General features: G+C 29.8%; 2 protein-coding genes across 2 annotated transcripts; one reads left to right on the top strand and one right to left on the bottom strand.

Moving 5' to 3' along the window:
- Positions 1-1,540: 1,540 nt before the first annotated feature.
- LOC111893626 (uncharacterized) lies at positions 1,541-3,629 on the top strand. Its single transcript, XM_023889686.3, has 2 exons — positions 1,541-2,001; positions 3,216-3,629. The coding sequence occupies exons 1-2, from the start codon at positions 1,747-1,749 to the stop codon at positions 3,453-3,455; spliced, it is 495 nt and encodes a 164-aa protein (XP_023745454.2). The 5' UTR covers positions 1,541-1,746; the 3' UTR covers positions 3,456-3,629.
- A 6,745-nt stretch (positions 3,630-10,374) lies between these two features.
- LOC111893624 (eyes absent homolog) lies at positions 10,375-14,550 on the bottom strand. Its single transcript, XM_023889685.3, has 5 exons — positions 14,235-14,550; positions 13,850-14,023; positions 12,425-12,518; positions 11,533-11,712; positions 10,375-10,829 (listed from the first exon to the last, which is right to left on the bottom strand). Exons 1-5 carry the CDS (start codon positions 14,421-14,423, stop codon positions 10,561-10,563), a joined length of 906 nt encoding a protein of 301 aa, XP_023745453.1. The 5' UTR covers positions 14,424-14,550; the 3' UTR covers positions 10,375-10,560.
- Between the last annotated feature and the right edge of the window lie 2,297 nt (positions 14,551-16,847).

Genomic DNA, 16,847 nt, shown 5'->3' with positions numbered 1-16,847 from the left:
CCTTAAAGTGCTCAACAAATAAACAGTACTATTCATCCATTAATCCATGTATAGGGTTGGGTCCAACCTTCACACAAGCTACCTTTGGTTTTGGTTTGTCTTTCTTCCCTGGCCACCAATCTAGGTACCCTATTTTCTTGAAGCAACCATCTTTGTTATGACCTTCTTTCCCATAGAAAGTGCATTTTTCTGCCTTTTCGCTACCTTGATTTAAGGTTTTTTGTGCTCCCTTGTTGACCGTTTGTGCAACAACTTGTCCTCTTTGTGTCTGGCTTGATACTTTTCTGCTCGTAAGATTTACGTGAAAAAGTTGCTGCTTCACCACTCGCTCTCCTAGAACGCCCGATGATGGCTCATTGTTGCGTATCTTCAGCCACCAGGTTATAGGTTGATCCCAAAGATGGTGCAGGTTTCATGGCTAGGGTTTAGGTCCGGATAATTGAGAAGTCTTTATCGAGTCCCATAAGGAATTCATAAATTCTTTCCTTTTCTTTTAGTTCGTTCAACCTCTTTCCCATAGCACAATCACACACATCACAAATGCATCGTGGTGTGGGAAGGACAAGTTGCAGTTCGTCACATATAGTTCTTAGTTTCGTGTAGTAAAAGGAAACCGAATCTCCATCTTGTATTGTGGCATTCAACGATTGTTTTAGCTTGTAAGCATGAGGAACTCCCTCTTTCTCAATTGTTCTTCCAAGTCTTTCCAGATCTCGACTGGGGTGTTTGCATACCTCACATTGGTTCGAATATCCCTTTCCATGGTTGTCGTAAGCCATCCCTTAATCATGACATCAGCCTGCATCCATGCCATGTACATGGAGATGTAGATTATGGTTTCTTGATTGATCCATCGATCAATCCTACTTTGTTCTTTGCAAACATAAAATTCACGTCTCTTGTTTCCATTTATTAAAGTTGTTGTCATTTAATATATTATTCACTTGCATCTGCTTAGGGTAATCAGACAGATGGATGTAATAGGGTGAGTTGACATTGATGGTATATGTTGTCTTCTTGTTTCCTTCTCCCTTCTCATCTGTCATGATTGTTGCCGCCTTGGTATTTCCTTAATGGATCGATCGTTCTGATACCATAAATTTTTTGATAACAAAAACGTTTATTTATTGATTAAGTTTTCAATGTTTACAATGCAAGATTATCGATCCTTATATACAAGGATCTGAACAAACGATTATCTAATAAGATAATAGATAAACACCACATAAGATAAAGATAAGAGACTTATAAACAACTTGTTGTCATTCTAATAGAATGATCTGGATTTTTTACAACCTTTTAGTTTGTATGCATTACTTTTCTTTTAAACATACAAAAAATTGGTATTTCTTTTTCTATTTATTTATTTATTTTGGTATAGTGCACTGCTAGAAAATTGTGTAATCATACCTAGTTTATTTCATTTGTTTGATTTATTTTCGATGCAACCAAACCAAACAAATATTAAAATTTAATTAAAAAATTAGGAGAAAATATGTGGTTCATGGCTTGATTCATAGCGACGGTATTGATTAGTGATACTCAACTTCATCTTACAACTTACCAGCATTCAAATCACACTCACCGTAGAAAGACTCTCCAAACTCCCCCAAAGCCAAAGCCAAAGCCAAAACCTCTCAACTTTGCACAGCTAAAACCAAATTCCCGATTACATTAAATCCACCAATCTGTGCGTATATATGCATAGTCGCAGTCTGTCGCCGTAGTTTAATTTCGTACGATTTAATGGGGCTTTTTAAGAAGATCGCGGGATATCTAGGGTTAGGAAATCACGACTTGCACGAAGTCAACAAGGAGTATGACGATGACAAAGATATTAGTGGGAACAATAATCTGAACTCAACTGAAGAAATTCATCATCATAATTATAGTAATCTCCCCCGTAAAGGATTTAGTGTTCCCGTTAAAGTTCCTATAGATAGAGGTCAGCAAATCGGCCCAGTTTTAGTGCCTTGTGTGGCCGGCGATGGCGGTGTTCAGGTAATTCTCTCCATTTGTTTCATTGTCTGAATTTCCGTTTTATAAATTATGAACATTGTTTAATGTCAAATCTATTGCAACCTCTTAACTTATTACCAATTTTTCGTCAGTTAGATTGTAACTTCGATAGATTTGCTCGTGTCTGATAATCTATGATTGCTTTCGATGATCAATTTGGTTAGTCTGGCTATCAGTTTACGAAATGACCAGATTCTGCTTGATAGATCCTAGATATAATGAATTGCTTCTTCTGTCCGATATCAAAATTCTGAAACCGCGACTCTGAGTTGTGTGTGTATTTAGTGCCAAAGGACTACCATATGTATCAATTTGTCAGTTGAAAATGCCAGTTGGAGGTTTGGAGAAATACATTGGCATCTAGAAGTTCTAGGTTAAGTTAGAATTAACATGAGATACAAAGTACTAAAGGAGTCTTGTGGGAAATGACATTGTTTATGTCCCATAAGGCCATAACCCTAAGTGTTTCTGTGGTTGGTATGATGGAATCAAGAAAGTAATGGAATGGTTCATTCCATTGAATTGTAGAAAAAAAAACTGTTTGTTTGGTCTGGTGGAATGGAATGGACCATTATTGGCAGATACATCAGTAAATAATAGGATTCCCAGGTGGGCATAAAAGAAATATCATATGACCCTAAGCGGGTATTTCGGTCACAAAATGTTTTGGAAATTAGGATCTGAAAGATGAGGCGTTTAGTAGTGAAATTCTAGGGTTAAAAGGGTATTTACAAGGAGGATATGCTGACAGAAGAAACTCTCATCTGTGCAAAAGACATGAATGCCCTTCTCATCCTAATCATCAAAAATAGCCCTAGAAAGTTTGTTCATTTCCTTTTAGGGATCATATTCTTGGATTCACTTTCAATTGTAACAAAAAACGTTCTTTTTTCTAGAAATGGAAAGCCGACTTTATGGTTGACTAAATGCAAGCATTTGAAGATGAATAAGATATATTTATACCTGCATCTATGATCTATCTCACAAAAACTGTAACACTTTATCTTTTCGTTCTTTATGGATGGATGTTCAATAAAAGTAGAATGATTCCTTTTTTCAGGAAGAATCTAAGTTTCCTATTTGCCTATATTCACATGTTATAAATGGTATATTGTTACTTCTTGCATTTAACCCTTTAATCATTAAAGGGTAATTTAGACATTTGACTTTCTTCTGTGTTGTTGTAATGAATTTAGGGTTTAGGATGGTATGCGCGTCGTTTAAAGATAGATGAAGATGGAGATGTTGCAGACGAGTTTCTTGTGGAGAACATTCTAGAAACAGAGGAAATACATCAACAACAAAAGCAACAATTTGTTCCTAAATTTGAAGTGAAATTAAACATGAAATCTGCAAAAGCAAGAAACCCAATTTTATCACGTGAAGGAAGGATCCAACACTATGTGGAATACCGAGGTCGGTTACTACTGGCCTGAACCAACCCCCCCCCCCCCCCCCCCCCAACCTACCCACCCCACTCCACCTGCTTTTTGCAACTCTTAGAAGAATTGTATATCGGTTTAAAAGAAGAATTCTCTATTGCTGTGTGTTGTGGTTTTGAATGTGATTGGCTTTGTGGTTTATATATTAATCAACAAACATTTATCCCATATGCTTGCTTGTTTTTTACATGTTTACCCCTGGATGGATTTGTTTCGGAAGACAATTAGTCTTTTTTCTTGAGGGTATTTTAGACGTTTGATTAATGGTTTATATTTTTGGTTAAAGTATGGATGTTTGGTATTTGTATGTTTGTTTAGAATGTGAAAATCTATATACTTGTGTTTTGGGATTTTATCATTCTCGAGGGTATTTTAGAAATTTGATTGGTAGTTAATATGTTTGGTTAAATTACGATTGTGACCTACCATATATATGCAAGGTGAAAAACTTTAAGGTATGAGGTTTAAATCTAGGTGTGACCTTTTGAAAATGATTAAATTATGTACACTAGCTTACTCTTTTTATATACTAGAGTTCATCTATGAATATAGTTGGCCTATCTTGTGAACATGTTAACTACTTGGTATCTCCTTTTTACCATATTCGTAGGAGACTCGGTAGCATTGCTAAGTAAACAAGGAGAAAAGTAACAAATTCTAACTTCTTAAAATCTACTTTTTTAAGAGGTAAGAAGAAACCGTAGTGAAAATTCTTTTCTTTAAGTCATATATTTTTTTTGAGGTATTGATTTTTCAAAAAGTTAACAAGTAGTTATTTTGAAATGAAATCTCAAACTCTAAAACACCCTCTAAGTGGTAGTCAAATTAGTAGTTAGTCAAATTAGATAAAGTGAAATAAATTGAAAAAGAACAAAAAAATTTCTAGTAATCAAATAAAATTTTGTTGATTTTTGTTAGTTTTCTGAGAAATTGAATAATCTAACCATTTTTTTTTGGTTTTTTTAAATTGGGCATGGATTCATCAAACCAAGTAAGTTCTACACTTTAAGTTACTTTGTATTTGATTTTCTAAAACAATTTACATATTCTGTAATTGTCCGGAACACGAAGAACAAGTCTGGAACAACTCCGGAATATCCGGATCATCCTTTTTTTTTTTTAATCTTTTTCTTGTTGTATGTGTATGAATGTTACGTAAGTACTTTGTATTGTGTTTCTGATCGATTGTTTTATTTTGAAATAAAGTATGGTAGGCGTTCTAGAATGGTAATGTAGGTTCGAACATGATGAACGTGGTCCGAAACCCAGTGATCTATTCCAGAATGATGATCCAAAATAACTACAATATATAATTTTTTTTCTAAATATTGTTTAATAACACATGTTAGTCTAAAGATGAGTTAACGTGAATGTCATTAAAAAAAAGTGGGTTTTACAAACGAAGAACTTGTATTCTATTTACAGGAGCTTTCAAAATTGTGTCCGATAAATGTAAAATCGAAAAAAAAAAATTTATAGTTACAATTTATTTTTATGGTAATGTATTAAAATGTTCTTGGAATTTTGTTTTTGTAGATAAAAAACGACGATGTTGAGTTTCAAAATAAGATAAAAAATAAACCGGCAAAAGCACCCATTAAATTAAGAAAGAAATCAAAAATGATGTTAAAACTTAAATTGAAAGCAGATAGGACTCCGAAAGATGGCACCAGAGCAAATGCTGACTCATCTATCGAAGTTACAATATAGATGAAACATGTGATCAAATTAAACAGAATTATAACCAAACACCTAAATTTAACTAACGAAAAATTGATAATAAGTTAAGAGGTTGCAATAGATTTGACATTAAACAATGTTCATAATTTATAAAACGGAAATTCAGACAATGAAACAAATGGAGAGAATTACCTGAACACCGCCATCGCCGGCTACACAGGGCACATGTTTATGTTTTGTATATGTGTTTAGTTATAATTCTGTTTAATTTGATCACATGTTTCATCTATATTGTTAATTAGGTTATCTGATCTTTTGTATTTTATATAATATTAAATCTCTTGTTTGAATTATACTAGATATTACTAATCAAAATTAAAGGAATATAAATTTTATTTGGAGTCAATATCATGTGGACAATTATGTTTTTTTGTTATTTTATCTCATAGATTCTACTTTGTGTATTGTTAATAATGCCTTGATCATATTAAATTTGTGTAAAAGTAAATGTGAAAATAAAATAAAATTCTTCAATTGTAAATTATTTATTAAACAATTTTCATATTGTTAATTATTGTCAGAATGTTAGAATATTCTAGTATAATAAATTGTTTGTTTATATCCTACTTTATTATTTTAATAAAAGTATGGTTTATGTTTTGATACAGTTGAAATGAAGAAACTACCAAATCAAGGGAAAACGAGTTTTTGATCCTAAAAGAAAGAATGTTGAATAATTTTATCATTGTAAATAGATAAAGGCAAAAAAAAGTCATATTTCATGATACATCGTCTGATAGCTCGTCATCTGATCAAGACGCGTCAACATAATATGAACATGTACATATGACATTATAGTTGTGATTTTAGAATATATGATGTATAATGTTGATATTTAGTTATATATTTACAATAATAGTACTTGTAATGTTTTAATTTATGTCATGTAATGTCAGTAACATCTTTCTCATATTACGTGAGTTTTATATTTAAAGTTTGTATATATAATATTCTATTAAAATTAGGTTTTTTTATATTTTTATAGAATAATGTTCTAAGATATTCTAACTTATATGTAGAATATTCTAATAGAATAATGTTCTACATTTTCAATTGAATAAGTTGATTTACTACATGTAAATAATTTGAATATATAGAATATTCTAATACAATAATATTGTATATGACCTCTTTTCAAAAGTTATATGTTGAATATTATGATAGAATAATGTTTTCAGATATTTTAAGTTATATGTAGAATCTTATAATAAAATATTTCTTAATTACATTAGGCTTTTTTATACTTTTATAGAATAATATTCTAGGATATTCTAAATTATATGTGGACTATTCTAATATAATAATGTTCTAAGTTTTCAATTGAATAAGTTGATTTATTACATGTAAATAATTTGTATATATAGAATATTCTAATATAATAATATTATATATGACATCTTTTCAAAAGTTATATGTAGAATATTATGATAGAATAAGGTTCTCGGATATTTTAAGTTACATATAGAATATTCTAATAGAATATTTCTTAATTAAAATTAGACTTTTTATACTCTAATAGAATAGTGTTCTGAGATACTCTAAGTTATATGTAAAATATTCTAATAGAATCTTTCTTAAAGAATAATTTATAGGAAACCAAAGTAATTTATAGAAAACATAATATTGGTAGCAAGAGTAAGTATGTTGTTATTTTACGTAATCTAAGTATTTTGATATGACAAGCTTATGGTTACATAATTGATATTCTAGGTATTCTAATAAGATAAATCATATGTTACTGCATAACTTGATTTTCGTTGATTTTATTTATATGATTTAGGCTTTTGTAACATTGAACTCTATATGTTTATCCTTTCTTTATAGTTTATAATGTTAATATTATGTACTTGTTTGTATGAACATTAATCTAACACATGTGATCAATTTACAAAGGTTTAAGTTACATATTTCTTATATTAGTTAATAAGTAAAAGTAGGTTGTTATAATGAGTGAAAAGTAAACCAATTTCCATATTAGTAGTTAGAGTAAATCATGCTGCTACTTTTCCGTAATTCTAGGTATTATGATATGACAGACTTATGGTTCTTAGATGATATTATAGGTAATTCTAGGTATTATGATTTTACATGTTTTAGAATTTTGTAACAGTTTGAACTTTATTATAAATTTTATATACTACATAATAAAGTTGATTGGTTAGAAAATCGAATATAGTTATAATACATTGTTCATGTTGGTATGAAAGTTAAAGTATGTTCCTCTTTCTGTAATTCTAGGTATTCTAAAGTCATGATGGTTTGAACATCATATTTCATGTTTGTAGCATAAAAAATCTATCATAAGGATTTTTATACCATACGAAATCCTGATAATTTGAAAATCACATTTCTTGGCTAGCTAATATTACATTTAATAAAGAATTGTTTGTACAACACGATAGTATTTCAAAAAATCCCTATGAGCATTATGTTTAGCAGATTCCTCGACTTGTTCATTCAGATTTGATGAATCCCTCTTTAATTTCTCTTGATCACTAAAAAGCATGTCTTTGGTAATCAAGTATAACATGTCTATGTTGTTTATGATCTGCATCACCAAGTTTTTTAGAATACAAGAGCCATATGTTGAATCTATATCTTAATCTATATGGTCTTCACCGTGAAAATAAAAGATATCATTTTTAAAATATAATATCAAATAGCAAAATGACTAATATGATGTTCTATTGCTAAAAAAACATATTGCTTGAATGCAAAATGAAAACCAAACCTTGAAATAATGACTGATTGTTGATATTAAATCCCCAATCGATAACTAAGACTAAATTATGATGAATTATCGAAATAAAACTGTGAGAGTAAATATCAAAGCTTGAAGGTGCAAAGAATTTGATCCTAACCTCATGATCGATTGATGATGATGATAATTGTTGAGATTGCTTAACATAAGTTGATGTTATACATTACCTATTATCATAAGTTGATGTTAATTTATGTATGTATAGTATTCTATTAGAATACTATTATTTATTTGAAGTGTAATTTTAGTAATATCTTTCACATATTAGACAAGTTAAAAAATTAATCTGATACATAACATGATGTGATATATAATCTCATAAACATGAACTTGTATTCATAAAAAACAAATTACTTAATGAATAACAAAAATCAAAGATTACAATTGCTAAATATAATATCAAATAAAAATATATATTATTATGGTGTTCTATTGCTAAAAACCAAATTGATTGAATGAAAAATGAAAATCAAACCTTGAAATAGATAACCGAATCCTGAAACCAAAGTTTCCAACTGATAATTGATCTTAGATAATGATCAGTTGTTGAAATTTAAGATCTAAGAGTAAAAATCAAAGCTTGAAGGGGCTGAAAATCGATCTCAATCTGATGACGATGAATAGTTGAAAGCACTTACTGGAAGCAAAATCGAAGCTTGAAAATGTTGAAAGCGATATGAATCTTATAATCAATTGCTAACATCGATTTATGTAACTTGATGAAAGCATATTTTGGTGAAAATCGATTTCAATCTAGTTGTGAAGTTGAAAATCATCAAATGAAGGGGATAAGATCTGATTACGATGAAACTTCCAATTTCTGTAAACGATCTCAATCGAAGATATCAATTGATGATCAGTCGCTCGTGAAAGCTTGAAATCGATGTGAACCAATGACCAATTGTTGAAATCTCTTTCAATAAGCCTGTAAAATCACAAATTATCACAGCGTGAGTGACAATTAACATACATAACTCAAGTTTTTTGCTTCTCATTCAATCTAAATATTGTTACGATTGAGAAAACCATCTGAGGAAATTACCAGATGAAAGAGTGAATCTGACTTTGTTACGTTGATTAAGGAAATATCATGTAAATAAGGGGATTCCGTTATATGATTAAAAGCTGACTAATCTACACTTGAGTATTTAATTAAGCGCCTTAATCACGGTGTTTTTTGAACCACAAGATCAAATTTGATCAAAGGCTAAGATTTAGCCCCTATGTCTCAAAAAATATAGGTGGTCTCAAATAAATAAATAAATAAATATATATATATATATATATATATATATATATATATATATATATATATATATATATATATATATATATATATATATATATATATATATATATATATATATATATATTAAAAAGATTGATAAAAGAAGATAGTGAAAGAACGATGGAAAAGAGGATCACACTTTCTTCCTCATGTGTGTTTCCTATCGCATCACGAAATGGCCTAAATGGGGTAATTGTGATGGTAATCGATATTTAATATTTTTGTTTTAGTATCTTATAATATTTAATCAACTTCAGACCTTTTTTTATTGATTAACATATACTGCACGATGATTAAAAAATATTAACTTAAAATTGGTAAACAATAATAAAACCATTAATGGATCAATCAAAGAAAAGATGCAATTTAATCTTTTTGTTTACGAGTTCTTTTTGTTTTATATTACCTAATCAATTATGTCTATTATTAGTTGATTATATACTTTAAAATAAAAAAACAAACACGTTAACAAAAAGTAGAATAATTGCAAAAATAGGTATCTTTAACCCTTTTATTATTATTATTATTATTATTATTATTTTTTTTTTTTGTAAATCAAAACCATGAAGTCATCCAGCAAACTTTATGTTAATGTTTTTGTAAATCAAAACTACGACTACGAAAAAGGCAACAACATAATTTCTTTATTTGTTATAAAACCCTAATTTTATTTTCACTAGTATTTCTTGTTTTTAAATCTAGAAACTAAAGAAAGAAAGAAAACCATGTCATATTTAAGAAAAAAAAAATTGGATCAAATCTCATCTTTTTCTTTGTGTGGTTGATGATTATCATGATCACCATCACCTCATTTGACAAACTCTTTTGATGTGATTCAAAATATAAAAACAGTAGGACAAATAACAAAATACATTTTCAACCCCATGCTTTACTAAATATTACAAATACGATCCTTCTAAAACTTTCTAACATTTTTCATCCTACAAAGAAATTATGTGATACCTTTGTCCTTTGAACCCTAATCCTTTAGCTTTTACCTCTATAATATTAATACAGAACCTACCATCACACCCCGCCCTCCAATCTAGATCATCAAATTTTCTTTTCTACATGACACGTATTTGACATATGATTAAAGCATTTAAAATCATAAAACAAACATATACGAAAGTCAAAGACGATAAAAGATTAAATATAATTTACAATGTACATGAGTTTATACTACTGGCTGGGGGGGGGAGGGTTGCAACAGTTGACATCTGAACCCCCAAACCCTAATTTTTTTTAAAAAAAAAAATCACACAATTTCCGATCACAGGAGTTTCTATTTCATGCAATTTTCATTACTTTTATTCATCATCATCATCATCATCATCATCAGAATCACCATAAATAACACCAATATAGTGTCCCAAAGTCTCAAAAGTGAGGCCCGGAAAACGATGAGAGGTACTAACGGGCCCCGGATCAATTTGCACAAACGGCCATTGCATGTTTTCGGCGGCTTCACATTCTTCCCATCCGTCTCCAATCGCACAAAATTGCACGTTTGCTCCATTGAATCGTTCTTTTATCAGTGAAAAACATTTGTACTTCCCCACTTCCCATGAGCTGTAAACTGTGAAAATTTGTCACTTTTCCTTTCAATCACTTGAATATTATCTATTGTTTGTGGGTCCCATCTGTTTTTACTAGATGGGACCCACAATTAGAACACATCATGTAAATGGGAGCTACATAATATGGATTTGAAGGGTAAATACAAGAAATATCAATGTACTTTTATTTATTTGTTTATTATAACATCCTACTTTCACAACATTCTACTTCCGATCTTGTTTTTTAAGCCGTTGTACATTGAAAATATCGATTTGTGCTTCATTTTTTTCTATAGGGATGAAAATTGGTTTTTGCTTTTTATTTGGACAACATTGCTATAATTAGGTAACATTTTTCAAGGTACAATGTTATAACAGGAAGAAATGAAAGTAGAGTGCTATGATAAACAAACAAATGAAAGTACGTTGCTATTCTTGCATTTAATCCTAGATTTTCAATTGGTTACACAAATAAAATCTAAAGCTTCAAGGCTTTGTTACACAAGAGAAGCCTAGACAACATTCGATAATGAAGATGAGAAGGGCATTCTTGTCTTTTACACAGACAAAAGATCAAGAGCAAGTGGTGACACCACCTTGAAATGTGACAAAAAATTGCAATTTTTGTCTCAATGACATAAGGTCAAATGTGGTACAAATACATATCTTGTATAAGAAATGAGGTTTTAAAGGATGTGAGTTTTGGAAGTACAAGTGACTAACCATTGTCATACGAAAATAAGTCATCGAGCCGAAATAGCAAGCATTTGACAAGGCTTGGGATTAATGAGCCAGAAGTCACAATAACATTCACATTTTGAACTCTTGAACTTGTGGAATCTGAGATGCCATCCGGAATGGAATCTTTGTTTCCACTTGCACATTCCGCCACACAAGCCTTGGCTGCAATTCAAGTCAAGTGCACAAATGATTCATATGATATTGAGTTCAAATCTATGGCTATGTATCTTTTATTTTTTTCCCCCATTAAGCAAAGTCATGATGAATGATGTTTTTGAAATAAAAATAAATGAAGGTGAATTTGTAAAAAAAGTTAGGACTTAATGGGAAAACCTCATTTTCCTGACATTCTCTACTAAGTCGTTCTTATTGTAGTTAGTCAAAAAGAAACAACCATATAAAACTTACTAGATTAAGTCCTTTCCCCATTAAGTAAAAAGAAACACACTAAGTTTTTATTCATATATATATGCCATTTCCCTAAATCATCCATTTTGTGGGCCTTACAATCACATCATCAATTCTTCTAACACCATATGGATGGGTCCCACAAAAAATGACCAAAATGAATGGGACCTACATTAGTCTATGTGTTGTCTTAAGTGTTTATATGTAGTATGAATCCCTACAAGGTGAATGATCGTTAAACTATCGAACAATAATTAATAATTATCATGAAGTAAACTAGCATGCTCACGAAAGAAAAGTCATCAGATGACTTTCAAGCTTACAAACTAGGGTTGAATGCATGAAACAGCTAAGAATAGTTTCTTTTTTACATAATGTTTAATGCAAACAAGACTAAATCTGATAAAAATACATATGTGAAACGATGAGAGGAATTAAAATTACTTATCAACTCAAGCCAATTCACCTGAAGACAACCATTTGTCTGTAAAATCATCGGTCTCCTGATAAAGATTGTCCCATGATTTTATCATCTTTTCACCAAAAACACTACGCAATCCCTGCATAATTATGAACAGTTAATTATGTTTCCTTAGATGAAAATAGAGTGACTTATGAAAAATCAGCTAATGGCATTAAAAATAAGTAATAAATTATCAATGTTACCAAAAAAGAACACGTAAATTTCCTTTTTTTAGAGCAGAAACTTTATCGTATAGAGCATTTAGGCTGCGTTTGTTACACGAGAAGGGGCTAGACAAGCTTTTTAGGGCTTTTTTTAAAGAATAGGGTTAAGAAGGGCATGCACGTAATTTCACAATCAAAAGATCGGAACTTTAAGGTGTCAAGCTTTTTTTGAATGAGGCATGAAAGAACTAATTGTGTATGATTAATATAGTCATACAACTTATTTAGTTACTATGACATGGTGTTTGAGTCAATATCCTTGAGTAGTAAACTCCACCAATGTTTTCTTGATTTAATATATATATATATATATATATATATATATATATATATATATATATATATATATATATATATATACATACATACATACATATAAGGTAGTGGTATCTAGGCATCTAGCACGATAAATATGTTGACACAATAAATTGTATAAATTAGTCAATTTTTGTCATGAATCTGTGTCATTTTTAATTCAAGTGTGATTATTATTTTCAACTTCAAAACCAATATTATTTGTTTAATATTCGATAATCTACATTACCATGTTCAAGAATTAGGATACACCATATGACATTCTTTTTTCTTGCAAAGCTATAAAAGTTCTAATTCAAAAATTGAACAACTTTACAAATAATTTCCCTTTTCCTTCAAATAACCAAAAATCAAGGGAAAAAAAAGCATGGAGATTACATTTGCAATCTATGATTTCTATGCCCTACATGTTGAATTTCTAAAATCAATCTTGACATTCTAAATCAAAGATGTATAGGGTTTCATTTAACTCTTTCAAAACATAAAAAAGTAATAAATAAGATTACTCATATACTTTATAATAAGTATAGTCACAAATACTAGGGCTAAATGCAAGAAATAGTAAAAATTCTTTCATTTATTTGTCTAGTATAGCATCCTAATTTTATTTGTTTCAGCATTGTACTTCCATTTTTTTTTCTTATTAAGGCACTACCATTTGAAAAACCTACCCAATTACAGCAGTAGAAATTTGCTTTCTGTTTCAATGATATTGCTATACTTGGTTAGATCTGTTAAAGTATAAGGTTGTAACATAAAGAAATGAAAGTTTCTTTATAGCCATAAATACTAAGATCAAACACAAACTGAATCCAGAAATCAAATTATTTTGCAAAAACAGGAACAATAAAATTCCTTCAAATATGAGGTTTAAAAGGGTAAAAAGAACCTCTTTATACTTCTGAGCAATGATACGATGTCTGTATGCCAATTTCCTCTTGTTGTCGTCATCATTGAAAGAGGCACCAACAAAACCATCATTCTTAAAATCATAATCAGTGAGATCTAATTCATCATCATACTCCCTCATTACATCAACAAAAGGCTTGTTGCACCCTTCAATCTGCTCAAATCAAAAGTAAAATTCCAAAAAAGTAAGAGTGGTTCTTTTCTTCATATAAATCAGTGTTTCGACAACAATAATCAAGATTTGCAGAAAAGGAATTAATGAGTTTTGACCAAGAACAAGCCCCATGCCAATAAAACTAAAAAATGGGGCTTTTTTTTAAGTAAAATTGAAATTGTCGAGGAGAGATTAATGGCGTTTTACTTACTTGTTCATAGAAGAAGTAATCATCGCAAATCCGAAGGATTTGATTTTCCCAAGTTTTGCCGATTTCTATACCCTTTTGAACGTCTTTAGAGCCATTGAAAGCCTTTGCATATGTGCCTGTGATGAGGGATTTTAGTAAGACGAGAGTCTCGTCCATATCCCAGACGAAAACATTGATTTTCTGATCCATTAATGTAAATCAGGCCCTCAAATCAGCAGATAAAAAGTGAAGAGGGTGTTGTGAGGAGCTCTTTTTATACCATAATCGAAGTTCAACAGAGCAACTTTTGTGTTTTTCAAGGTGATTATATAACACCCTCAGCGTATTGACGCTTTGTGTTATTACCCCCTTGAATCTCCACTTTATACTAAAACAGTTTAAATAAACGACCTTGTTACATCATAAAGAAGTCCCGGGTATTTGGATCGTATCGGAGTTTGGATCGGATCGATCCGCTCTTGTACTGTATTGATTTTACAAAAGTTAATGGACCTTGGGTCGGACTTGTTGAAGTTTATTGGGTCTAGGTTTGATTTCAGATTTTTAGACATAAAAAAGAAGTTGTGGAGCTATTCAATAGATTACAACGGATCATATATAGTAATGTTATGATTCCAAGATTTATAGATGTTGTGTTTAAAAGAATTAGTTTTGTCATTCAAAAAGGGTTGCGACAAAGCTTGTTGCTCGTTTACCCGCTACGTCTATATAAATCTTTATTTTTATTTTGGTAATGAAAAATTTGAAGAATGATGAACATTTGGAACGAACTGGACCAGACCAGCTCTTGGACCGGATTGATTTGACAGAAATTATGGACTGTGGATCAGACCTATTAACGGTTATCGGTCCAAAAAATCAGAAATTCAAATGTTCGCCCTATCAAAAAGACAAAAGACAATTTTCGACCTATTATGTCAACATTTATTTTTATAATGTTGGTCTAAATTTTAAATTTCATTATAAATTTGATATAAATATTGTTTTTTACAAAATTTGCCTTCAAATTCGTTTTTTTATAACACATTTATCTTTTTATAATTTCTTTAAATTTTCTATTAACTTTTTCAATTTTTGTATATTTTTTTTTACATTTTGAAAGACCTTTTCCAATTATTTTTTTATAATTCCTCTTTGTAGTTCTATTTACATATTTTCACATGTAACATATTTATTTAGGTAAATTACTTAATAATTATGTTAAACTGAAAACACAAAAATATAAGAGTAAATTACATGAATGGTCCTTATGGTTTAGGGTAATTTGTGTGTTTAGTCCCTAACTTATTTTTTTAACACGGAAGGTCCTTACAATTTGTTTTTGTTACGCGCTTGGGACTTGTCTTACCTTAAAAGACTATTTTTTCCTTAATTTTTTAAATTTATTTAAATAAACACACCGCGCAACCCCACCCTCTCACCTTACCTTACCTATTAGTCTTTTTAAGTAAGATAGAGACCAAATGTGTAACAAAAACAAACAGTAGAGACCAAGTGCGTAACAAAAACAAATTATAACGACTTTCCGAGTTAAAAAAATAAGTTAGACACCAAACGCGTAAATTAACCCAAACCATAGGGACCATTCGTGTAATGTACTCAAAATATAAATAAAATTGTTAAAAAAAATTATATTTTTTTTTGTAGATGACTAGATAAAATGTTGCAAAAAAATAAAAAATTTGGTGACCTTCCTGTTGGAGATCAAAATGTACGGAAAACACAATAGAAGCTTACAAAGGAAAGAATATAAGACATTTTTTTTTCACATTTAACATATTTATTTAGGTAATGCGAGAGTGTTTTTACATTTTTATTTTGTTTTTTCAATATTAAATACCATAAGGAAATGATGTTTGTCATGAAATTTGGAAACGAAAAAAAAAATGATTTGCAAACTTTGCAACCGGTAGTTATAAATTTTGAAAGTTTAAACCCTACTAAAATGTGTTTTGTGTTATTAAAGGATGATATTTTTTTTATTGATTTAAAAACATTTTATCTGAATAAAAACAACAAAAATAGACCATTACTCTATAATATAATAAAATGTGTTTGTTTGTAGGTCATTTGAAAACAACTTGGATACTTTCTTTTCAAAAACTATGTCAACCATATATATATATATATATATATATATATATATATATATATATATATATATATATATATATATATATATATATATATATATATATATATATATATATATATATATATATATATATATATATATATATTAGCCGTTTACCCGCGCAAGCGACGGATACATTTTTTTTTTTTCATAAACTAGTTTCTTGAGGCAATTCATGCTATTGAACAATTCAATATAGTTAAAAAAATACAAGTACAAATCTAAAAAAAACATGACTTTGATTATAATGTCCCCACTTTGTAACGAGAGCAAATGCAAATCCTTTCAAAGAAAATAGTGCATATATTTTAAGCATTCAAAGTGTATCAAGGTCTAAAGATAATACACACTCCAATTCACCATGTTTGAGTTTACATTTCAACCTTGCAAATACAATTATACATGTGCAAACACCAAACATGTCCATAACATAATGAGATCTCCAAGTCCAGGGTGGGGGTAATATGTAACCAAATCTA

Source organism: Lactuca sativa, chromosome 6 (assembly GCF_002870075.4).
Source record: "Lactuca sativa cultivar Salinas chromosome 6, Lsat_Salinas_v11, whole genome shotgun sequence".
NCBI classification, from domain to species: Eukaryota; Viridiplantae; Streptophyta; class Magnoliopsida; order Asterales; family Asteraceae; genus Lactuca; species Lactuca sativa.
This window is presented reverse-complemented; position numbering and strand designations above follow the sequence as displayed.

What these genes read in the sequence shown, in the direction of transcription:
- LOC111893626 (XM_023889686.3), top strand. Translation starts at nt 1,747, where the DNA reads ATGGGGCTTTTTAAGAAGATCGCGGGATATCTAGGGTTAGGAAATCAC. An exon ending in CCGGCGATGGCGGTGTTCAG is followed by an intron (nt 2,002 to 3,215) that starts GTAATTCTCTCC and finishes TAATGAATTTAG; the next exon opens with GGTTTAGGATGGTATGCGCG.
- LOC111893624 (XM_023889685.3), bottom strand. Translation starts at nt 14,423, where the DNA reads ATGGATCAGAAAATCAATGTTTTCGTCTGGGATATGGACGAGACTCTC. An exon ending in TTGCTCAGAAGTATAAAGAG is followed by an intron (nt 12,519 to 13,849) that starts GTTCTTTTTACC and finishes ATAATTATGCAG; the next exon opens with GGATTGCGTAGTGTTTTTGG. An exon ending in CTTATTTTCGTATGACAATG is followed by an intron (nt 10,830 to 11,532) that starts GTTAGTCACTTG and finishes AAATTTTCACAG; the next exon opens with TTTACAGCTCATGGGAAGTG.